This window comes from Trachurus trachurus (assembly GCF_905171665.1).
Source record: "Trachurus trachurus genome assembly, chromosome: 10".
Lineage (NCBI taxonomy): Eukaryota > Metazoa > Chordata > Actinopteri > Carangiformes > Carangidae > Trachurus > Trachurus trachurus.
The window spans coordinates 10,419,070-10,443,770 of record NC_139894.1 but is presented as its reverse complement, the minus strand read 5'-3'; the positions used below and the strand labels follow the sequence as shown (position 1 = coordinate 10,443,770).

General features: G+C 41.1%; 1 protein-coding gene across 2 annotated transcripts in view; it reads left to right on the top strand.

Moving 5' to 3' along the window:
• sec24b (SEC24 homolog B, COPII coat complex component) overlaps positions 1 to 24,701 on the top strand; it is a 32,703-nt gene that overhangs the window by 2,761 nt on the left and 5,241 nt on the right. Inside the window, exons 3-19 of one of the 2 annotated variants that reach the window (XM_083980367.1) lie at positions 33 to 221; positions 2,326 to 2,478; positions 8,682 to 8,765; positions 9,768 to 9,934; positions 12,009 to 12,199; positions 12,834 to 12,936; positions 15,948 to 16,074; positions 16,556 to 16,665; positions 16,927 to 17,039; positions 17,162 to 17,280; positions 17,599 to 17,654; positions 18,814 to 19,017; positions 19,749 to 19,872; positions 20,666 to 20,824; positions 20,911 to 21,084; positions 22,074 to 22,184; positions 22,969 to 23,144. In XM_083980367.1, the coding sequence (XP_083836493.1) occupies positions 33 to 221; positions 2,326 to 2,478; positions 8,682 to 8,765; positions 9,768 to 9,934; positions 12,009 to 12,199; positions 12,834 to 12,936; positions 15,948 to 16,074; positions 16,556 to 16,665; positions 16,927 to 17,039; positions 17,162 to 17,280; positions 17,599 to 17,654; positions 18,814 to 19,017; positions 19,749 to 19,872; positions 20,666 to 20,824; positions 20,911 to 21,084; positions 22,074 to 22,184; positions 22,969 to 23,144 (2,360 nt within the window). The remainder of the gene's footprint in view (positions 1 to 32; positions 222 to 2,325; positions 2,479 to 8,681; positions 8,766 to 9,767; positions 9,935 to 12,008; positions 12,200 to 12,833; positions 12,937 to 15,947; positions 16,075 to 16,555; positions 16,666 to 16,926; positions 17,040 to 17,161; positions 17,281 to 17,598; positions 17,655 to 18,813; positions 19,018 to 19,748; positions 19,873 to 20,665; positions 20,825 to 20,910; positions 21,085 to 22,073; positions 22,185 to 22,968; positions 23,145 to 24,701) is intronic. The other variant, XM_083980368.1, reaches the window with a different exon arrangement.

The window sequence follows — 24,701 nt, the reverse complement described above, 5'->3', positions numbered from 1 at the left end:
TTTATCCTCCTCCTCCTCCTCCTTCGCTGCAGCCCAGACCTCGGTCCACCAACAGTACGACCACGGCGGCCGCCACCACCACCACCACCGGCCTCCTCAGAGCTACGACTCGTACGGCAGCAGGGGGGCGGTCGCTCACAGTGCCGGTGGTCCGGACGCAGACCAGACGCCCTCAGGAACGCCCTCCACTTCAGTTCATTCCTCACCGGGACACCACCAAGGTATTTATCACAAAAGTGTTTATTTTAAGACTCATTTACAAATCGTTTTAAGGTTTGTCTTCACTCTGCGCTGCTCTTTATTTAAACTGTCGGCGCTATTCATGGCTCTGTATGTGTAATTATGAGAGTTGACATGCTGTTTTTATGAAATCATCTGCTTGTTTTAAGATTAATTTCTAATTTTTTTTGCATTTTATTAATAAGATCGCACTTAAAATACAGTATTTCCAGTACAGTATTTTGAAAACTTTTTCTCCAACCAGATTTTACTTTTGTGTTTTGTTGTAGGTGAAACAACAGCGTTTGTTTTATTTCTGTGCTCTCTGTGTGTCCTGGTTTTTGTCTTTTGCGTCTGTTGAGCCTGTGTTTAGACGTACAGGTTGGATGTTTGAAATCCTGCTCCTAGTTCACAGGGCAAATGTGTGTCTGTGTGTGTCTGTGTGTGTGTGTGTGTGTGTGTGTACGGTTTACATAACCACAGCTGCACTCTGGAAATGCACCACATGTCGTCTCTTGCACACACTCACACATCCATATACACACACACACACACACACACACACACACACACACACACACACACACACACACACACTTTCAAATGTGCAGGTGTGTGAGGCCTTTACACAAATTCGAGGGTTTCAGGCCGGGACTCGCCTCCCACCAGTAAACTGACGGTTTATTTCGGTTCAGACTGGTGATGTTTTTCTTCTCCAGCACCGACTGCAGTTGCATTTAAATCATTATTCTGGTTGCAAAGCCAAAAGCCCTTTTTAAAAAAACGATGCGTAGTCTTTGCATGTACTGTAGAGCGAAACTAAATCTTAGAAATGTAAACAGAGCAAAATCTATGACGTTGTTTGACTGTGCGTTGTGTGTTCACAGTTTAAACCAGTGTCCTCTGCTCCAGTGAAAACATGCAACAACAACAATAACAAGAGAGCAGCAGGATAAACAAACACAGGCCACACCTCTGTAACAGGCGTGTGTTTAAATACACGCTCGGTCGCTTCTGGTGTTAAATCTAGTGAGCGAATAACTCTGAACGCAGCGTCTGTGATTGTTGTGTCAAATTTTGTGTGACGCAATTTGCAGCATTTTGTGAAATATTTCAGTTTTTTTTTTGGGTGGAGCTCGGTTGGTTGAGTAATCCACTGGCTGTGGGAGTCGCCTGAGAAATAATGTCCCACAGGAAATAAAAGGTGAAACTAAAGACAGACACACAACACCTAACTGTGTGTGTTTGTGTGTTTGGCCTCTGACACTTCACAGCTTTTAAATGGCCGATTTGTTGTGACTTAAAATCTTGTTTCATGGTCAAAAATATCAAAGTGTCTCAGCCTGGTTAAAATGTTTCTGAACGGTCTGTGAGTGTTGGACAAGTCAGAAAACAAAGATCAACAGTGTCGTCGGGCTCAAACCAAGTATTGAGAGCATAGATGGACATACTTAGCTGAAGGCCAACATTTCCATATTAAAAATGCTTCTTTTTTTTTTTAATGACCTTTTGTAATATTATTAACATTTTTGAGATACTGAATTTTAAGTCTTCAGACATAATCATTACAATTAAAAGAAATTAAATGAATAAAGACATGAAATGTTTCACTCTGTGTTTTATGGCACTTTTTTGAACAGACTTTTTTTTAACTATAACCTGGCACTTTTTACTTTCTAATACTTTCTTCATGAGTTGGTTATACCGCCCTTGTACTGTCTTTTCATTTATATATCTATTTATTTATTAACCTTAATAGCCAATTACCTTTCTTTAACTTTTAAAAGACCGTCTTCTGCCTCTCCTTTTTTAACGGTTTCTGTTTCGGACACCTGAATCTCCCTAAAGGTTTCAATCAGTTAATGGATCTATATACTGTATTAGTTTCACTTTTGAATTGAATTACTGACATAAATAAACTTTTCCATGATTTTCAAATTAATTTAGATGCAAGTTTATTTACACACATCAACTGGAAATCTTTACTGCATGATGTTCATCGCCGCCCCGTTTTTTTCTGTCGACCGCCTCGTCTTTGACGGTTTTTCTCATGTACCTTCTCCCCCCCGCCCCTCCCACCCCTCCCACCCCCCCTCCTTCCAACAGGCATGCAGTATGGATATGTTGCTAATAGTGGAGCTAGCTCTGCCTCTGCTGCCGCCGCCTCAGGCCCAGCAGCAGCAGCTCCTTCGTCATCCAGCTCTGATGATGAGGATGATGATGATGAGGAGGAGGAGGAGGATGAGGATGAGGAAGCAGGTCTGCTTTCGCTTTTACCTCCAACCCCCTTAACCTTTTTTCACCCCCACCCCCCCCAACATCCCCCCTCTCCATTGTGATGCGTCATCCACCTCCTGTTTTTGTCTTGAAACCTGCATCGCCCCCTAAACTTCCCTTTTTTAAATTATAACTTTTTGTGCGTTTTGGTAACTCTTTAGTTTACAGGCTGTTAATTACACGATAATGTCAAGAAATAGCCATGAAGTAACAATTATGTGATAATGTTAAGAAATAGCTAAGAAATAACAATTAATTACGTAGAAATGTCAAGAAATTGCCAAGAAATAGCAATATTTGTTATTTCTTGACATTTCTACGTAATTAATTGTTATTTCTTGGCATGGTAATGTCAAGAAATAGCCAAGAAATAACAATGATAATGTCAAGAAATAACCATTAAATAACAATTAATTACGTAGTAAAGCCAAGAAATAGCAGAGAAATAACAATTAATTACGTGATAAAATAGAAATAACGGCCAATTTCATAGTAATGTCATGTTCTTCTTAAAGGCTAAAGATTACACATGCTTTTCATGCTTTGAATTTTTTGGGAAAGGTCAGAATATTCTCCACCAAGTTCTTGCAATGGACCGTTATTTCTTACATTATCATGTAATTAACGGCCTCTAAATTAAAGGGTTACCTGCGTTTTTTGTTGATGTTTTTTTCATTTCCCGCTCATGCAACGTCACTTTTTTTAGTCGCTACTTCTTCTGTCATTCCTGCTCCACCTAAAGCTCCTAATGCTGCTACATGTTTTCATGTTATCACGCATCTGTTTTCTGCTTCGTTTTCACTTTGATACCACAGGAAAACACCGAAAACACAGAGACGTTTTGATAACGATGACTCATCAGTAGAGAAAGCAACTCGGTTAATGAAATACGAGTGGTTTTTGACCTTGTTGTTTTTGCTAGAAGCTGTTTTTTTTTTTAAATTAAATTCTGCATCTGAACACCACAGCTCTTTGCAGCTACTTGTTTTTGCAGCATTAATGTAGTAACTTATCAGCTGCGGAGAAGAGGATGTTGTACCTGAATCGTATACGTGTGTTTTCAGGTGCGATTGTGTTAAAATAAAAACGTAGCAGTGTGGACGTAGTGGAAACGAGTCCCTCCGCCCATCGTCCGTCCGCCTCCTCTTGATCTAATTGGTTTAATCAGATTCTTCTTCCACCTGCCGCCTCTCCCCTTCACCGTCTGTCGTCCTTTAAAAACCTTTATTCCTCCTCCGTTGTAGCTCCGTCAAGTTAAAACTGACATTCATTTGTGTTATTTTTATTTCTCAGAAAGGTGAGCAGGTAAGTTCAGGTGAGCTTCTCGGTCTTCCTGCCTCCTCTCTTTTTTATTGGAAGCTTTGGTTCCTTCGCTGCCGTCTTAACTCGCTCTCACTCAGTAATCTCAGGGACACGTTGATCGTCCGTCCGTCTGTGGGTTTTTAACAGTCGTCCAACTGGAAATAAAAAATAAATAAATCAGACTGTGTTGAGTCTTCAAAGCTGTGGAGATTAAATGGAAATAGATGTGATTATCTAATAATGGGCTTAATAAGATCAGGTTTCAGGTGCAGCTTGATAATTAATCCACCACATTTTGGTCATTTATGGACTCTATAACATGAGGATTTGTTGCTTTTTGTAGTTTTTATGCTTTTTTATTATCATAGTGTTTTCATGGACTTACAGGCAAAGTCATTTAATCGTCTCTTTGGCCTGAGACGACCCTGTTTGGCAAAAAGCTTGTTGGCGCTTCACCAAAGTGCTCGACTCTGACTGAAAGCTTTTTAATATATTATTGTTTGACTTTGTTCTGCACAGGAGTAACGATTTGTGCTTTTCACGCAGCCGTTAATTTAACTGGCATTGCTTTGAGATAAACTACAAGACTTTTATTTATGGGACCTGAAAGAAAATGAATATCCCCAAAGAAAGCCATAATAATGAGATTAAAAAAGTCATAAGTATGAGATAAAAAGGTTAAAATCATGAGATTTTCAAGTCGTTATTGTGGGATATAAAAGTCAAAATTTGTCTTTGACACTTTTTATGACTTTTTATTTATGAATTTTAATCTCATCATTTTTACTTTTAATATCATAATTATAACTTAATTTCTCATAATTGTGATCTATCGCATCATTTAGATTTTTAATCTAATCATTTTATGTTTTTATCTCATCATTTTTACTTTAAACTCAACCATTGTGACTTTAAATCACATAAATTTGATTTTAAATCTCATCATTAAGACTTTTGATGTAATAAATCAGACTTGTTATCTCATTATTTCAATTTTAAATCTCGTAATTATGAATTTTAATCTCATAATTTGGATTTTTAATCTAATAATTTTATGGTTTTATCTCATAATTGTGACTTTAAATCACATAAATTAGATTTTAAATCTCATAATTAGGACTTTTGATGTAATAAATATGACTTTTTATCTCGTGTTTTCAATTTTAAATCTCATAATTGTGACTTTTCGTCTCATAATTGTGACTTAACTTGAGGATATTTACTTTATGTCACTGTCACAAACAGGCCTCCACAGAATATGAACTAGTTTCTGAAACAGACGAACTAACTGGTGCTGATGTAACTCTGCGCTGCGCCGCGTTACCTCGGTCTCACACCTCCGTCTGTTGTTGCACCACTCAGCTGCTCTGCAGGTGACGCTCCCTCAGGTGCTTGTGTCATCAGCCAGAGGTTAACGGGTTTTTAAATATAGCCCCTCCCCCGCCGCCAGCTGCAGCCTCCCTGTGTGTGTGTGTGTGTGTGTGTGTTTGCTGACTCGCTCGGTCCCGGTGAGGGAGCTCTGGTGGAGGTTTTGTCGGCCGTCCAGCGCTCATTAGCACATCACTTAATTAAAAGAGTTGCTTGTTTTAGCCCTCAGCTCCTCCCCGATGATCTGCACCAGGTCTCGGCGGCGTTGCTCCGTCTTACAGCGGCAGAGATGTTGATCTACCAGGAGTTGAAAACCTTTCTGTCTATATTTTACTCACAAAATGAACAAATAGGTTCAAAACGGACTAACTTGTTTTATACGGTTGAGTTTTCTCTCTCTTCAAATCGGCTCATTAATGAAAACAGTTCATCAATCATTAATCTGAGCAGCAGGAGTTGGAGGGAGGTGATGATGATGCTGTTTTATCACCCTGTCGTCATGGGAAACAGCAACACTTTATCATAAATGTCTGAAATAGACATTAGGTTAATATTTGTTAACGGCCCGTCCTCTTTTCAAAGCCATCAAATAACAAATTTATAGCAAATAATGCTATAAAAATAATCAAATCAGAATAAGAGACTAAGTGTTATTGTTATGAAACCCTTTTATTTAAACAGAGATTGGGTTTCTTTTTTGAGATGCGTGGTTAAAAAACAGACAAATGCACTTTATAATTAGACACACAAGCATTAAAAATAGTGTAAATAATGTAAGTGTGTCACTTATTGTAGCTTATTTCATTTCTTTGAGGTGCAGCTGAAGTTAAAATGAACAAACTGAATATTAAGTTGCACAATACAACCACTTAATTGTTGCTGCAGTTACTGTAAGTGAGCATTATTTTCATAGTCGCATCATATCGCCACATTTTAACACATTAGATTTGGCAATTTTGATGAATTAGTGACCAGTTTGAACACAAATATTGTTCATTTCTACTCAGAACTGTGAAAAGTGTGAAAGTGATCGTCCAAATTCACACAGATCTTCACACTTTGATTTCAGACACACACACACACTCTGTCAGTGTTTTGATTTCTTCTTTGTCGTGTTTTTGCCAAACCCGCTGAGTCACTCTGGAGCCGGAGCCAGAATCCGCTGAGTGGTGGTGTGTGTGTGTGTGTGTGTGTGTGCGTGCGTGTGTGTGTCTCAAGTGAGCGACATCGAACGCTCTTGTTATGAAAGCAGAGCGGCGGCGCCCGGCGTCTGAGTTCATCCTTCAGTCGCACGTTACATTTTCTGACTTTAACCCTTCGTCGACCGTCAGTGTGAAAACTGAAACACGTTATCGTTGATAATCAGATCAGTGGCAGCGATTAGAGAGGAGGAGGAGGAGGAGGAGGAGGAGGAGGAGGAGGAGGAGGGACGACCACGGTGTGAATGAAGTTTTAATTATCATTAACGAGGGGCGATAGTGGCGAGGAAGAGGAGGTGACTGAAAACTTAGGATCAGATGACGAAGGAGAAGGAATTCAAAAACAGTTTGTTTTCCTCTTTCTTTTTATTGATCTGTCATCTGTGACAGAACAGAGGAAGAAGAAGGCTTAACTGTCCTGGTGTCTTCCTCCTCCTCCTCCTCCTCCTCAGAGCAGATAATCCAATAGTCTGCTGCTCTGATTTAGTCGGAGATAATTGGATCCCCTCCCGTCCAATCAGCTCTTGGCCACCGGCTCCTGTCGCGTGTCTCGGTTTGATCCCTCCTCTTGGCCCCACAGGCGTCGACAATGCATTCAGACATAGTGGACCCTTATAATTATTATTATTATAATAATAATAATAGTCCTGCTGGGAATTAAAAACTAAAACAACTCATTCATTATTGCAGATGAGATCTGAAGGATTTACACTTTGACTTTTTGTGTCGGTAACGAATCAGACAGGAGATCGACTGTATCGATCAGACTGATTGAGTTTTTCAGTTTTTACTGATGGGATGGGAAATGTATGAAATCACCCTCTAAAGGTAAAAGCTGAAGGAAAAGCAGATAAAAAAACACAATAACACCATCAGTTTGAGGTGTTTTTTTTTTTTTTTACTTTCCAACACTACAGCAAGTTTAAGAAGCATTAAAACTCACTTCACTTTGAGCTGCTACAGCAATAAAAGTCTGTTTGATTCAATAATGTCACATACTTTAATGCACACATGCTTAATTTGATACGTTAAAGTATCTGCTGCTGGTGGTGATACTCTTTTATACCCAAGTAAGATATTTTCAAGTTTTAAGAGCTCAGTACTCACTTTCATACCTTTTTACCTAACATGGCGAGGGTTGGTAATGATAGAAATATTCCCCTACATAATGAGACACCACTGTGATTCTGTAATATACATTATCATTGTGTTGCATTGTAATGTATCGATATCAGACAAGTAGTAAAAAAAAAAAAAAAAAAGTTTAATTAATTAATTGCTGCAGGATTTTGGTTTTAGATTTTGCATCAGCTGCTGCATCAAACATGAAAATGTGTAAAAAACAAAACAAAAAGGATTTTATTCAAATGAGCAGCAACGATGTAACTAGATCTTTTCTATGAAGAACAGGGGTCGTGATGTGTTCAGGTTCACACACGATTTGGATACAACTTTAAATAGTTGTGGTAATTTTAAAATCTTTATTAAAGCTGAAAACATTTACACGTCTGAGGGTTAGAAATTGAGATTGGAGCTTTTTCCTCTTCTTCTTCTTCTAGTGCTGTTTCCCACATGTCTTTGTTTTTCTCCTTCTAAACTCACATGTTAAGAAAAGATAAAAGATATTATAAATAGTTTATCAGTGAATCGATACAAGAGAAACTCTGAGTGTTTGGGGAAACGAAGACGGTAAAGTTCAGAGTCGATCTCATGATCTGTGTCTCATCTCTGGTTGTTCTCATGCAGCCGTCGTCCTCCATGTTTTCTCTGCAGCTCTTCATCCTGTTCTCTTTTCTGTATTCACTCCATCCTTCCCCCTCTCTCTCTCTCTCTCTCTCTCTCTCTCTCTCTCTCTCTCTCTCTCTCTCTCTCTCTCTCTCTCTCTCTCTCTCTCTCTCTCTCTCTCTCTCTCTCTCTCTCTCTCTCTCTCTCTCTCTCTCTCTCTCTCTCTCTCTCTCTCTCTCTCTCTCTCTCTCTCCGAGCCCAGAGGGAGTCCGAGCTCAGCGCAGCTTCACGGCCAAACACACACACACACAGAAAAAAAAGCTTCTTTTCATTCCCGTTAATGTTTCGTCTCTTTTATTCTTCTCCCTCGTTCCCTCTTGTTCTTGTATCATTCATCCTCACCGTCCTTTATTCGCTTCATTTGCAGCTGCCGTCCTTCATTCTTCCCTCATTTTCTCTTTTACTTTTTAGCTTTTTTTTTTATCCCTCCTTCTGGATCCTGGTTCAACTGTTTTCTTTATTATCTCTTTATTTGTGTGTTTTTAAAATCTTTTGATTTTTAACGTGTGTCTCTGACTGTTTCTCTCTCAGGTGGTGATACTTCCTCTTCCACGACCGGCAGCGCCTCGCCGGTTCCCAACAGCTACGACTCGCTGGAAGGAGGCAGCTACCCAGGTACAAACTCTCCAGAAAACACACTCTTATCTAAATCTAAAAGTATAAGTATAGTTTTATGAGTTTTGGTGTTAACCTGCTGCTTTTATTGGGAGTAACTCACAGTGAGCGTCACCATTGACAATGTAAATAATCAGAATCTGTTAAACATACAAACAAACAGACAGTGTCTTGAAACAGCTGCTTTTTAAAGTTTTGCAGGACTTTTATTTTTATGCCTTCTGGGAAGGAACCGTGTTGTTTTCAGTTTTTCAACTGTAAAAATGCTTACAAATAAAATGTTTTATTTAAAATGTATGATTAACTCACAGTGAGCGACAGAGTTTAGTTAAAGCAGAAGTAAGCGATCCGGTCGTTTTGGCTAACTTCTTGTCAGCCGATGGAGTTAGCAGTCCCCGCCCTCGTCCCTACGTCACCACATTCACGCGCATCCCTTGGCTGCACACACAGAGAGGACTGCCCCTTTATGCCGTTCTCTCTCCTCATTGGATAAAGGTTGTAGGATACAAGGAAAGTTTTCTCCTCGGTTCACAGCAGAGCAGAGTGACTGACAGACCCGTGTTTCAGACCAAACACTCTATATAAGTGATTGCCGTTGGAAGATATAACTATTTAAGACTTATATTAACACAAATATTCTGCTTACTTCTGCTTTAAATTCACCATTAAACATGTAAACGATGTGTTTTGTTCTGTTTCAGGTTTCAGTTTCAGATGTTTATCTTTATTACAAATCATAACTTGGCACTGACATAGTTTCGGTCTGTGGTTTGAAAATCAAGAAAAACCAAACGCGTGGAGGTCGAACTGAAAATGAAACTCGCTGAGCAGCGACTGAAACCTGCTCAGACGACGAAAGAAACAATTACAACACGTTTTTTTTTTTCCCACCTTGTAAAATAATTTAAAACATGAAATAAATAATCTGAACTTATGGAAACACCTGTTAAAACATAAATATCACACCTTCACATGACCTCTCCCTCTCTCTCCCTTCCTCAGATTCGATGCCTCCTTCCAACGACATGACCAACCAGGCGCAGTCGTACGGTAGCTATGGTTACCCCAGCATGCAGCCGGCCTATCGACAGGCTCCGGCCCCCCACAGCGGCGACTCCTCCCCGACACACGACCTGTGCGGCACGACGGGCTACCAGCAGTACGCAAAGGTGAGAGAGGAGGAGGGGACGGATCAATAATCAATAACCACCCGACCAGCAGCAGCTTCTCTCTCAGGGTTGATTATGGTCTGTTTCTGCTGCTGGAGAAACACAAGAGTCAATCAGAGCAACATTTTTCTTTATGAACAATATGTTAGTTGGGTTTTTACTTATATAAAAGCTTTTTTTGTTGTTTGTTTGTTTTTCTATTATTTTAGAGATTGAAAGACTGTTTTAGACTTGGAGAAACTTTATTGATCCCAAGGGAAATTCAAGTATCCAATCCAATCCCATATATATATATATATATATATATATATATATATATATATATATATATATATATATATATATATATATATATATATATATATATATATATATAAAAATGTAAGGGCAATGTAACACAGATATAAGAAAAGTAAGAATAATACACACTACATACAGTGGTGGCCATTCCAGTTGTTTTTGTTTAATTGGCCATTAATCATCATCATGATCTATCAACCATGCACTAGAGGCGTCATGAGAAGATTTAGGTACTTTTCCTTACAAAAAAAACAAGCTAGACCTATTTAAAGTTTATTTGTCACATAATTACAAGTAATTTCGTCGAAATTCTCACGTACCTTTTGGTTGGATTTGTTTTTTTGTTTTTTTTTAATGAAATGAAGTCGTGTTTTGGATGCAATAAGGTTAAAAAGGTTACAGTAGGTACTTTCAGATCTGTGAGCTGCACATTCATATAAACTGTGTCCATGCATATGTTCTGTTATGAGTAAAATACTAAAATAGAATAAGGGTGCACTCACACTAGGCAATCGTACAGTGCCCTAGTGTGAGTGCAAGTTTTCCGTGCTTGAGCACGGTACACTTCCCTGGCCCGGCACGGTTGGGAGAGGTGTGCTTGGGCACGGTACGCTTGGCCAGGAATGCGCACACGTAATACGCTGCGGGCTCGTTCTCCACCACGTGTCTGCAACCGCGTGTAAACAACAGTCACTTAACGATTACGTCACGCCGTAAACATCGCTAGTTGACATCGCTTTGATTAAGGCCCCATCCACACGAAAACGCGGCTTCACTGAATCCGATCTTTTTCTTAATCGTAAACACGGCATCGTTTTCAGAAATATCTGCGTCCACACTGATCCAGTGAAAACGACCCAAAACGCTGTACCCGCATACTGCAGGCGTGTGTGTGGAGCGTGTGTGTCGCTGCAGCGCTGCTTGCCACACATAAACACTTAAGACAGAGAAGAAGACGGGAAGTCCCCGCTGTAATTCAATAGAAGAAGAAGTTCCCCGCTGTATTCAAACTCAAACATGGGATTAAATGTTGACAGGGAGTCGTGTCAGAGTAAATATGATGATCAGTGATGATTAAACAGGCGCGATTCAGCCGCAGCGTCTGAGCGACGCGACGTTAGTCGGCCGTTGTTGTTGTTACGTCCAGACTGTCAGTGTGCAGCTGCTGCAGCGGTGTGTGTGTGTGTGTGTGTGTGTGTGTGTGTGTGTGTGTGTGTGTGTGTGTGTGTGTGTGTGTCTCAGGTTACAGGTAGAGCGGCGGGGGGCATGACATCATCGTTTCTGAAAAAATCCGTATTGGCCGTCCAGACGAAAACGCTGGGGCGGCGTTTTCAAATTTTCCCACTCTGGGACCCGTTTTCAAAAAATACCGTTTTCACCCCCTGAAAACGCCGGATCCGTGTGGACGCGAGGCCAATCCGATAAAGTATTTATCCGGATTCGAAAAAAACGGCTTCGTCTGGACGGGGCCTAAACTTCAAGATATTACCATGACAGCCGGTCAAACAATTAGAAGTAGAAAATTCCGTTGCATATTTATTTGAGACTGTGTTCAGTTTAGTTTGAGTCTCTCGGTTCATTAAACCTGCAGAACTTCACATATTCAACACTGAGCTTTTAAAAGAGATTAAACAATGTAACAGCAGCTTTTAAAGGAACTATTGATGAAGTTATTACAGAGGTTTTATCTCCTTGATCGTTTGGTTTGACTCTTTATCACCTTGCAGATTTTATAAACTTGTTTTTCTTCTCTCTCTACTCCTCCTCTCTTCAGGTGCAGCCGTTCCCCAGCCTGTCCCAGCTCTCCGCGGCGCTCGGCGGCCTGAGCGGTGTCCCGGAGCTGGAGGTCGAGGCCCTGAGGCCGATCAACCTGCTGCAGGAGCGGTGCCTGCTGCCGCCGCGGCCCCTGGAGGGCCCCGAGCCCAACCTCAGCGCCGACCTCAGGAAGGTCAACTGCAGCCCGCAGTGAGTGAACCGACACGTTAAAGGGATAGTTCAAAATTTTTGGGGCAAATTGGTCCATTGCCAAATCGCTATAGTCATAGCAGTAGGTTCGTTACCTTTAATTGTCGGTGCAAGCTATTTTTAGAACGGCGGACCAGAGCCGCGAGCTGGTCAGAGCTACGCTACGGAGGCTCATTATGGGATTTCTTGGTTTCCCTCATCAAACTCATCAAATACACAATCCAACAACTCCAAAACGCTCTGGTGGACAAGTGACCTGCACATTCACCACGCTATGAGATAATAACAGAATGTTACCAGACAGAGTTGTTTTAGAGGTAAATACAGAGACTATTTACTGAAAAACTGCCCCTGACGGGAACGCTCATCAGCGGTTTTGCATGAATTTACCTCTAAAACAACTCTGTCTCGTAACGTTCCGCTATTATATCATATCATATCATATCTGCTCCGCCGTTCTAAAAATAGCTTGCACCGACAGTTAAAGGTAACAAACCTACTGCTAAAACTATAGGGATTATGGCAATTGGCAAATTTGCCAAAAAAATGTTGAACTGTCCCTTCAAGTCTTGTTATGATCAGGAAATTTCAAAATAAGAGTCTTCTAATCTTTAAATGTGTGTCTGCTGATCAGGACCTTCAGGTGTACGCTGTCGAGCATCCCTCAGACCCAGGCGCTACTCAACAAGGCCCGGCTTCCTCTGGGCCTCCTGCTGCACCCGTTCAGAGACTTACAGGTACGAACGAACCTCTGTGACCTTTAAGACTCAACATGTAAAACATTCAGACACAAACCACCTTAGACGTTAATTATCTTCTAATGAGAGTTTAGTATCTTTAACGTTTTCCATTTTAATTTCCCGAAGAAATCAAGTGTGTGAGGACTTTTTTTAATTTATTTTTTATTTCCAGTTCAAAATCTGTAAAACATAAAATAAATAGCGTCAGAAAAGAACATAAACAGCACTTCTGCTGCATTTTTAAGTTTTGCAACAGGAGCCGTGTTTTATTTTTTTCAGTTTTTCTGTCTGTCCTGTTCTCATTAGACGTTATATCTCAGAAAAATTAATCAAATAGATGAGATGTTGGTAGTCAAAGGTCAAAAGTCAGAGTCAGTGTGACCCCAAGATACAGTTTTTAGCCATAAACGATGACCAGATTTCACACAAATGCTTCTTACTCACTGACTAACTACGATGCATTAATTCTAGTTTCTTGATCCGTTTGCAACAGAAAGTAAGAGATTTGATTATGGCTGCAATTAAAAATCATTATCATCATCAGAGGCTGCAGTCGTTCTGTCCTCTTAACTTTTTGCAAAGCACATCATTTAAAAAAATTTTTTTTATTTCCATACGATTAAAAATAAGAAGGGTGCTCCCACTTCTTTCTCTTTATTCATCCTAAATATATAAATTTAATCTTGTACTTGGTTGTTTTCACCTTGTGTAAAGTTTGTCTGCTCACCACTCACTGAGACAGTTGGAGTGAGTTGCAGCTGCAGCGGCGGCAGGACGGTGATAAGACGAAGGCAGATTGTAGAGTGAGAGTGTATTTATAGAGGTGTCGTCGAGGCTGACGTGGTTTCAGAGAGAGAGGGAGAGCGAGAGCTGACGGAGAACAGCGATGCACTGATACCGCCGGAAAAACAGCGACAGCGGCCGAACGCTTGTCGATGTTCAGAAGTGAATGGAAACTTTGTGCGGCCGAGCAGCTTGATGCAGAGTTTCAGGCAGCAGCGTTGTGGGCGAGACCGTCAAACCGATGTGAGATCATTTTCAGGACCATCACTGTATCACTACCAGTACTCAGAATAATCACGTGGCTTGATAGTTACATTTCTCCTCAGCTAAAAAGAAAAGATACACTACCCGTCCAAAAAAAGAAGTCACCACCTGGATTTAACTAAGCTAATAACTAAGAGCCTCCCATTCAAAAATTAAAAACTGGCAGGACAGTGGGGAACTATCATCTTTAAAGGAGGAGTCCTGCCATTTTTGACCCCTAAATCGTTTTCCTGGTGGTCACTCAGTGTTGGGGGGAGCAAAAAACGTGACTAAAATTGATGCAGGCAAACCAAAGTTACACCATGGCTACCCGGCGATCGGGATAGCGACAACGCTAACCCATGGGGGCAATTCTTTCAACCACAACAAACACTCAAAAAACAATAAAATATCTATGGTACATGACTGGAATCCTTACGAGACACCACTGAACTCAGATAGTGTACAGTATAAACAGTATAAACTTTGTGTTTTTGCATGTAGTCACTCACCTCAGAAACATCCTGGAAAGACATTACTATCCGATCGCAGAGAGCCTGCTCTCCCCGCCACAGGACATTACCGCTGCACTGCTCGACCGTTTATTTTTGTAAAAACATCATTCCTTTCGATGATTTTCTTAGTTGTTTCATCTCTTTAGTGTTTGAACATTGTGAAAAATACCAATTGTTGTTTTCCAGAGCTAAAAATAATCTGCAACATTTTGTCCAAAACACAAAGATATTTAATTTCTAATAATATAAAACAGAGGAAAAAAAAGGTTATTTAACATTTTGAATCAACAAATACTTATAAGAAGTGATTAATCAACTCTAGTGTTTGTTGTTTATTTGTGAGAGAAAGCGACTGCTCCATCAGTGGAGCTCAGTAATTAACCATTTAACTGAACGGATAATAAAAGAAAGAGGAGATTTGTCATATTAATATTTCAATCAATTAATGGTCAGTTAACAAGTTCAGCAGCGCAGAGTGAAGTGATCGGGTTTTATCAATAAAAAAGACGTAATCAATAAGTTAAACAGGGAAGCGAAGCGTCGGGAACAGACGGAGGCGTCGCTTTAACAAAAATGTATTCAGAACAGAAACAAAAAGCTTCAAATCTTCAGTCGTGAGCGGAGGAACGTTTGAATCAAAAGATCGGCGGTTCGATCCCCGGCCCTGCGACCTGTGAATGTGGAGTAAAAACACATCAGATTAAAACCCTCCTGTTGACCTCCTGGGTCAAGGAAGGAAGGAAGGAAGGCAGGAAGGAAGGATGAAGGGATAGAAAGAAGGAAGGAAGGAAGGAAGGACAAAGGGAAAGAAGGAAGGAATGCAGGAAGGACAAAGGGAAAGAAGGAAGGAATGAAGGACTTTTTTTTTTTTTAAGTCGTGCCACTGTTGTTGTTTCAACACACTGTATTTTACCCCCCTCCCTCACGGACTTTTAAATTGTGTGTCTTGTATCAGTATTTTTTTTTTTTTCTATTCGCTGCAACAATAATTGCCCTACGGGGACACGAATAAAAAACCTTGAGCCTTGAAAGGGAAAGATGGGAGGAAAGAAGGAAGGGAAAAAGGAAGGAAAGATAGATGGAGGGAGGAAACGGATTGGGTCAATTGGGTCAGAAAAGAAGGAAGAAGTGAGGATGAAGGGAAGGAATGAAGGCAGGGAGACAAAAAGGATTGTGGAAAGAAGGAAGGGAAAGGGAAGGAAAGGAAAGAAAGATGGAGGGAGAGAACAGAGATGTTCAAGGAAGGAAGAAGGGAAAAGGAGGGAAGGATGGAGGGAGGGAACAGACCAGGTGAATTGGATCAAAAGAGGAAGGAAGAAGAAGTAAGGACGAAGGGAAGGGAAAAAGGATTGTGGAAAGAAGGAATGGAGAAAGGAAGGAAAGGAGGAAGGGAACAGAAGAACAACAGGAGGGTTAATAACTCTGTTTGTTTGTTTGTTTATTTGTTTGTTTGTTGTTGTTGTGCAGCAACTCCCTGTGATCACGTCCAACACCATCGTGCGCTGCCGCTCCTGTCGGACCTACATCAACCCCTTCGTCACCTTCCTGGACCAGCGCCGCTGGAAGTGCAACCTCTGTTACCGCGTCAACGACGGTGAGACGCCGACCAGTTCATTTCATTCATTCATCTAATTATTATCACTTCATCATTGATGTCCAGTTGTTTTAGTCACTGCAGATGTTTCACTCACGTTTTATCTTCTCCTCCTCCTCCTTCTTCCTCTCCTTCTACCCTCTTCTCCTTTTCCTCCTCCTTCTCTTTCTTCTCCTTCTCCTCCGTTTTCTCCTTTTTCTCCTCCTTCTCTTTCTTCTTCCTTCTCCTTCTACTTCTCCCTCTCCTCCTTCATTTTCTTCTCTCCTTCTTTCTTCTCCTCCCCCTCCCCCACCTTCTTCTTCTTCTTCTTCTTCTTCTTCTTCTTCTCCTCCTCTCCCTCCTCCTCCTTCTTCTTCTTCTTCTTCTTCATCATCTTCTTCTCTTCCTCCTCTTCCTCCCACCCCTCCTCTTCCTCCTCCTCTCCTTCTTTATTTCTCTTCTCCTCCTCCCCCTACCCCCTCCTCCTCCTTCTCTCCTCCAGTTCCAGATGAGTTCATGTACAACCCCGTCACCAGGTCGTACGGTGAACCTCACAAGAGACCAGAGGTGCAGAACTCGACCGTGGAGTTCATCGCCTCCTCAGACTACATGGTACCATCTCTCCTCCTCCTCCTCCTCCTCCTCCTCTGACCTCCCTGACTTTACATAGTTGGTGTAGTATGATGGTCTGTCCACTAGAGGACAGCGTTGTCTTGGTGATTAAACATCTGAGGCGTGTGTGTGAAGTTAAACAGGCAGAAGAAACAAACACATGAAATTAAATGAGAAGTTTTCACGTCTGATCTGATGTTTTGTTTTAATTTATTTGTATCGGTCTCGTCTCCACTCGTCATGTTTTTGTTGTGTGCTCAGCTGCGACCTCCTCAGCCGGCCGTCTACCTGTTCGTCCTCGACGTATCCCATAATGCAGTGGAGTCGGGCTACCTGAAGCACCTCTGTGAATCGCTGCTCGACAACCTGGATAAGTCAGTCCTTAAAAAAAAAAATACAAGCAGATGTTTGTTTCTCCATCTGAACCGACCGTTTCTGACACAAAAGTGTTTTTTTTTTTTTGTGTGTGTGTGTATTTTGTATTTGTGTCTCTCAGGTTGCCCGGGGATACGCGGACCAGGGTCGGCTTCCTCACCTTCGACAGCACCATCCACTTCTACAACCTGCAGGAGGGGCTGTCGCAGCCGCAGATGCTGGTGGTGTCTGATATCGACGGTACGTCACGGCGTTGATACGGAAACATGTTTTAAAAATTTAATTATTACAAAGAGAAAAGAGAAAATAAATTCACCTCGGATTCATCAGAGCCGGAGGATTATAACTTCATCACAAATGATCTCTACCTATAGAGAAATTAGTTTTTATTTATGTCGAAATACTTAAAACAATTAAGATGCGTGCTTTGTTCTTTTTGCAAATGTGTAAATAAATGAAATTTCAGAGCAGCTGGTAGGTGAGTGAAGGTTTTTCAGTTTTTTTTATTTATTTGTAGTTAAACTTTATGTTTTTGTTTGTCATTGTTTCTTCTCTCAGACGTGTTCATCCCGTCTCACGACAGTCTGATGGTGAACCTGAAGGAGAGCAAAGAGGTAAGCATCTCTTCCACATGTGTTTATGAACTTCTTCCACTAATGTTTTTACAATTTTTTTTTTCAAGTTTGCTTTCATGTAAAGGAGAATTCCGGCCGTTTTTTAAGCAAAACGAAAACAATTTAGGGGGTCAAAATTTAGGGGTCAAAAATGGCCGGAATTCTCCTTTAAGGTGCAAAATTTGTTTAGTTTTTCTTCACTTCTTGTTTTTGTTGCCTTTTTAAGAAATCAGAAATACTTTATTGTCCATTGCAAGAGCAGTGGAAACTTAGGTTTGACATCAAAACAGATAAAGTCCATTGGTTATTGTTAATAAAGTCGATGGCAGTTGAGATGAACATTTGTTTTTGAAATAAGTTAATAAAGTATGATAGTGGCACCTTAATTGTGTTTGAGATATGATAAGAGAGAGATACTTTTATTAATCCCAGGCTGGGAAGCAGCAGCAGGTGTTTACTGTACATGCAGGGCAATTACATACATAATGTAAATAGTGTGTAAAAATGAATAGAAAAATATGTAAATATAAAGTGAATAGGAATAATATTTACAAATGCTACATGTTAAGTTATATTCATCACATCGTGTTGGGTTCAGACTGTTATAAGAAATAATGGTGCAAGGTTTCCTTCCTTCTACCGGCTCTGACCCACATGCACAAGTCAAATGTTTTCTCACAGTCTCCAGTGGGTTTGTGTAAAATTAAACAACTTAAACGCAGGAGGGCAGATCTTTTTCTTAAGCTTTATTGTTTATAAATCCTCTTCAACCCCTGATTGAAGCCAATTAATCAAAAGATTTTTCACAAAAATGTAAAATAACAGTCAATCCTGTAAAAACGCCAACCAATCATTTTGAATGCCACAAACAAATTTATTGGATCGTGATGCGTCTCTCAAACTAATTGCGCACATGCTCGTGGTCTTCAGTGATTTACAATATGGAAAAGACGAAGCTGAATTCAACAAGACATTTGCAGAAACGTTATGGCAGGAAAGAACAAACGTTGAAGAAGAAAATGAGCGTTGACTTTTAAACTGTGTATTTTCAAAATGTCGCCTGCTTCTCGAACCGTTTTTCCAGGATCATCTTCTTCACCTTTAAATGAAATATAAATGGTAACAACAACGTGTCATTTTCTGGTTTTCCCTCCTGCAGCTGGTGAAGGACCTGCTGACGTCGCTGCCGGCCATGTTCGCTCAGAGCAGGGAGACCCACAATGCACTGGGGCCGGCGCTGCAGGCCGCCTTCAAGCTCATGTCGCCCACCGGCGGCCGCGTCACCGTGTTCCAGACGCAGCTGCCGACGCTCGGCGCCGGGAAGCTGCAGTCGAGGGAAGACCCCAACCAGCGGTCGAGTAAGGTAAAGACGCAGCGGACCGATGATGATGATGATGATGATGATGAAGATGGTTGTTGTTGTTTTAGCAGCAGCTGCAGCTTTTAGATGAGACGGGACAATTAGATGTTGGTCGAGCTCTTCCCTGAGATTTATGACCCTTAAATCAAATCATATGACTGATGAAATCTGGAAGAGCAACTCCCTCTTCCTCCTCCTCCTCTTCCTCCTGCTGTGAGGATTTATGTTATCCAGTAATTATTGCACTTGTATTTTCAGGGCTGATGTTTACAGACTGAATCCTGCTCTTTATTTATCTTTGATTTGTCAAGAAGTTACTGCAAAGTATTTAAAGGGATGGTTCAACATTTTGGCAAATTGCCCTATTGCCATAATCCCTATAGTCATAGCAGTAGGTTCGTTACCTTTAATTGTCAGTGCAAGCTATTTTTAGAACGGCGGAGCAGAGCCGCGCAAACTCAACAAATACACAATCCAACAACTCCAAAACGCTCTGGTGGACAAGTTGTATCACCACGCTATGAGATAATAACCCAATGTTACAAGATGGAGTTGTTTTAGAGGTAAATTCAGAGACTGCTTGCTGAAAAACTGCCCCCGACGGGAACGCACATCAGTGGTTTTGCATGAATTTACCTCTAAAACAACTCTGTATTTATACAGCATCACAGTTAGAAGGGAACAAGTGAAGTTTTTTTTTCTTTCTTCTCTAACACGTCTGTATTTCTTCCCAGGGGGTGCAGCACCTCGGCCCGGCCACGGACTTTTACAAGAAACTGGCTCTGGACTGTTCAGGACAACAGATCGGTGTCGACCTGTTCGTGCTCAGCTCCCAGTACACCGACCTCGCCTCGCTGGGTAAACACACCAACGTCTTAAAAATCACTGATTGACTCTTTAACCTCTGATTTAGAGCTTTCTTTTTAAAAAAAATTTTTTTTTATATTTCTTCAGGATCAAAGTTACAGTTTAGTTTATATCGTTCTTGCACCTCAAAAAATTTACATTTAAAAAAAAAAAAGAAGAAATAAAATACAGTATGCAATAATCAGAGACACAGAGAGAAACATCACTGCTCATGGATCAAGTGAAGTCGAGCTCCAGTACAGGGAGATTACTCAGCCTGGTGTGTTGAAAGATCTTCCATGTAAATTAAAACTGGTTGCCATATTTTGTAGAACGTTTTGCTTCTTTTCTGCATCCAATAAGTTATAATATTTTCTTTCATGGCACATATCTATTAATTCATTTCTGATTTTAGAGCTTTTAAAGAGAGAGAAACATCTGTACAGAGAAATTGAAATTGTCACTTAAATTTGTGGTGAAACCAGGAACTATTGTCTGAATCGGCCTCAGATTTTATTTAGTATCACTTATCAGAGGTTAAAACGTGGTTCAGAAAAGCTGGCGGCTTTTTCTTTAACACCAAATGATCAGGATTATTATTGATCCAATGTAACGGCTGTGAATCTGAACTGATCTGCAGTCTTTTATGTCAAAAAAGCACCATATTAACACATTATTACGCTAAATTAACACTTAATTTGCGTCTGATTCATGTCTGAACTGAACAGAAAATACCTGAAAACATTAAAAAAGAGTTTGATCCTCTGTGTAATCTGTAATAAACCACCTCTCCTTCCGTCTGCAGCTTGTATCTCCAAGTATTCGGCGGGCAGCATCTTCTACTACCCCTCCTTCCACCACATCCACAACCCGGCGCAGCTGGAGAAGTTCCAGAGAGATCTGGATCGCTACTTCACCCGGAAGATCGGCTTCGAGGCGGTGATGAGAATACGCTGCACTAAAGGTAATTAAAGATTAGATAAGATAAGGTTTTTTATTGGCCCGAGCTCCTCCCTCAACCTGTTTGTTGTTTTCCTCGTTGTTTCTCAGGTTTGTCCATCCACACGTTCCACGGTAACTTCTTCGTCCGCTCCACCGACCTCCTGTCGCTGGCCAACGTGAACCCAGACTCTGCCTTCGCTGTCCAGATGTCGATCGAAGACTCTCTGGCCGACTCGTCTCTGGCCTGTTTCCAGGCCGCGCTGCTCTACACCTCCAATAAAGGTGCATAAAACACACACACGAACACACACACACACACACACACACACTTGGATCAGTGTTTGTGGGTCAGTGACCAAAGTCTTTTCAACACTTCCCGGTGTCATTTAACGTGTTTTATGAGCTCCTCGTGACTCCGGCTCACGTTCAAATGTGAACATGTGGAGATCTGAGAGTTTAAAACATCACCTGCTAAGGATATAAAAAATATATATATTTCTGCTTGACCTCAGTACCAACACACAGGGCTCCTAGTACACACATATGGAACATTGTATGGAAATATATTTATCTTAATACTTATCTGGGTTTGGTTTTATCTGAAGTTATTTGGGTTAATTATTCTGTATGCGCTATTAGGGATGCACATGATTAACCATTAACCGATAATATAGCTAATAATATAGATAATTAGCTCCTTGTGTTGTCAACTCATGGGGGCGTGTCGACACCTGCAGACTTCCACGTGTCTTCAGTCGTATTTCGCAGCAGAAAGTTACACAGGAGGACTGACAGGATGTGCCAGTTGTGCAGCGCAGTCCCTGTGAATGGATGCGCATCAACAGCGCTGCGCCAAAAGAATATATAATATTTGAGTGCGATCAGCGGAGACGGAGATCAGTGGATGTGATGCTGATCAGCTGTTGCAGCGCACGTGGAAATGAGGGTCTCGAGAAATGTGTATGAACCCTGAACAGCTTTGTTGAAGATCATCAGTGTCGCTTATTTTCTCTGTTTGTTTGTTGTTTTGTTTACTTCTGTAAGACTGTTGCTCAGTGACTGACAGATTCTTTCAGAATAATTATGTTTGCATAATTATGTTTCCATCCAGGGAATAAGAAAGTGTTGTGTTTTGGTTTGTCTGTTGGGAAAAGTTGGGAAACAACTAAAAAGAAACGAAGAGAGAAGAAGAAATCTCTTCTCTCTTCTCTCTCTGTCTCTGATTTACCAAACCAAACAAACCGTCCGTCTGTTTGTTTCCGTCTCTGCAGGAAAGAGACGTATCCGAGTTCACACTCTGTGTCTGCCGGTCGTCAACCAGCTCAGTGACGTGTACGCCGGCGCCGACGTCCAGGCCATCACCTGTTTACTGGCCAACATGGGTGAGTCTCACACAGGAACGATGAGCCTCAAAGAACTGGTTATTTATCTGAATGTTTTTCTTTGAGTTTCACTTTGACAGACTTAAAGGACAATTCTGGGCAATTTCAACTCGGGGGGGGCTGTAATTTCATAACATTTTAGGTCTAAAGGAAGAAATCTGAAGATTTTCAGTTTAATTGCTCCAGTTTTGCGGTAGTTGTGTCTGTCCCCGCATCGCCACGGCAGCGATGAATGGGAGCGGATGCAAGTTCCGCTGCTTAGGCTGTTTACATCCCTCAAAGCTGCAATTTTTTTCCACAGACAGCGTCAGATGGCTACTCAAACATGCACCGAGAAGTTTATTTACTTCACAAATACAAATAAAGGAATCTTAACAAATAAGCACAGGAATATCAACTCTTGACTTGCTTGAAGTAAATAAACTTCTCGTGCATGTTTGAGTCGCCATCTGACGCTGTCTGTGGAAAACAATTGCGGCTTTGAGGGATGTAAACAGCCTAAGCAGCGGAACTTCAATCCTCTCCCATTCATTGCTGCCGTGGTGATGCGGGTACAGACACAACTAGCGCAAAACAGGAGCAATTAAACTGAAAATCTTCAGATTCCTTCTTTTAGACCTAAAATGTTATGAAAATACAGCCCCGAGTTGAATTTGGCCGGAATTGTCCTTTAATGTCTCAGGTTCAGGTCACTTCAGAGTCTGACACATCGGCCAGATTTTTTAAAAAGATAATATGAACAACTCGTCTTGTTCTTTTCTCTCCGTCCTCGTTCTCCGTCCAGCCATCGACCGGTCGATAACCTCCAGCCTGTCGGACGCCCGGGACGCGCTGGTGAACGCGGTGGTCGACCTGGCGAGCGCCTACAAGAGCAACGTGTCGAACCTGCAGCACTCGGGCCTGGTGGTCCCGACCTCGCTGTGCCTCTTCCCCCTCTACATCCTCGCTCTGCTCAAACAGGTGACGCACACACACACACACACACACACACACACACACACGCACACACACACACACACGTGGGCTCAGACTTCAAACACATTCAACAGAGGCGTTAAAGTTAAACACACAGCGATCAAACGTCTGCAGGTCGATGACACACGTGGAATATAAAGCGCATTATTCGACACACACCCTGAAAACACCTTGTACCTGAGCTGCAAACACACACACACACACACACACATACACACATTAATACACGCACACACGGACTCATAAAGGCGGAGGTTACAGAGGAACAGGCTGCTACACGGTCACCGACTCTTCATCCACCCAGAACAGGGTGTGTCCACGCTCACACACCCTCTGTGTCATCTGAAACAAAAAAAAGAAAAAAGAAAAACCCTCCTAAAGGTCACGACAGCAGCACACACACACACACACCCTGAACGAGCTGAAAAGAAATGAAAGCGTGCCCGGAAACAAGAAATTAAATCAGATTACATCATCAACCGCCACCCGCCATTCAAGACGAGAAGTCGAAACCTGATTTATTTTCTGACGCAGCCTCCGTTTAATCCACATAATAATAATAATAATAAAACGCCCCTGGAATAAAATTCTTCTTGAACGCAATATGTGATAAACTTTGCTGCATTTCTAATCAGGGACGTCACGATTAGTTGTAATGTTTTCACAATTAATCGCGGTATTAAACGTCATGATTAATTGATCGTAAAGATTCCTAAATACCGTCACTTTCAGAAAAAGATTATGTCAGAACCTTATCAGCAGATGTGCGCCAAAGTAAAGGAAAATGATTTACAAAGATACTAGTCCATTTATTTAATTTAATGCTGAATTGGCAGGGTTTAAAGGGATAGTTCACCCAAAAGTCAAATTTCACTCATTATCTACTCACCCTCATGTCAACTTAGAGCTGTGAGAATTTTCAGAGTCCTCCGTGCCTTCTCGGAGTTACGGGGGGGTCCGCGCAGCAGTATTTGTCCATATAATGGTTGTGAATGGAAACCAACTTTCTTCGTCCAAAAATACACACCAAAAAACATCCAAATACCTCCATGCTGCTCGTCTGTAATGTCCCTCTTGTATTGAATCCCCGACATGAGAAATTGTTCCGAAAAAAATGAAATAAGTCTATATTTTAAGCTTGTTTGTAGCGGAAGCTCCCAGTGTCTCAGTTCACTGCTCTTCCTGTGTCAGTGCAAATGACCGGCGGAACAATTTCTCATGTCGGGGCTTCAATACAAGAGGGACATTACAGACATACACAGTTAATAAGTTCACAGTTTTGATTTTGTGACTGTCAAGTAGCTAAATGAGGTGAAAAAACATGAAGACTAAAGTGTAAAATTAAGTGAATTCAACTTATTAATATAATAATAATAATAATAATAATAATAATAATAATAATAATAATAATAATAATAATAATAATAATAACTTTATTTATATAGCACCTTTAAAAACACAAGTTTACAAAGTGTTTCACAAGTCACAAACAAGTGCCATAAAACCATAAGAGATGGAGCACCCAAGCAACAAATTGAGACC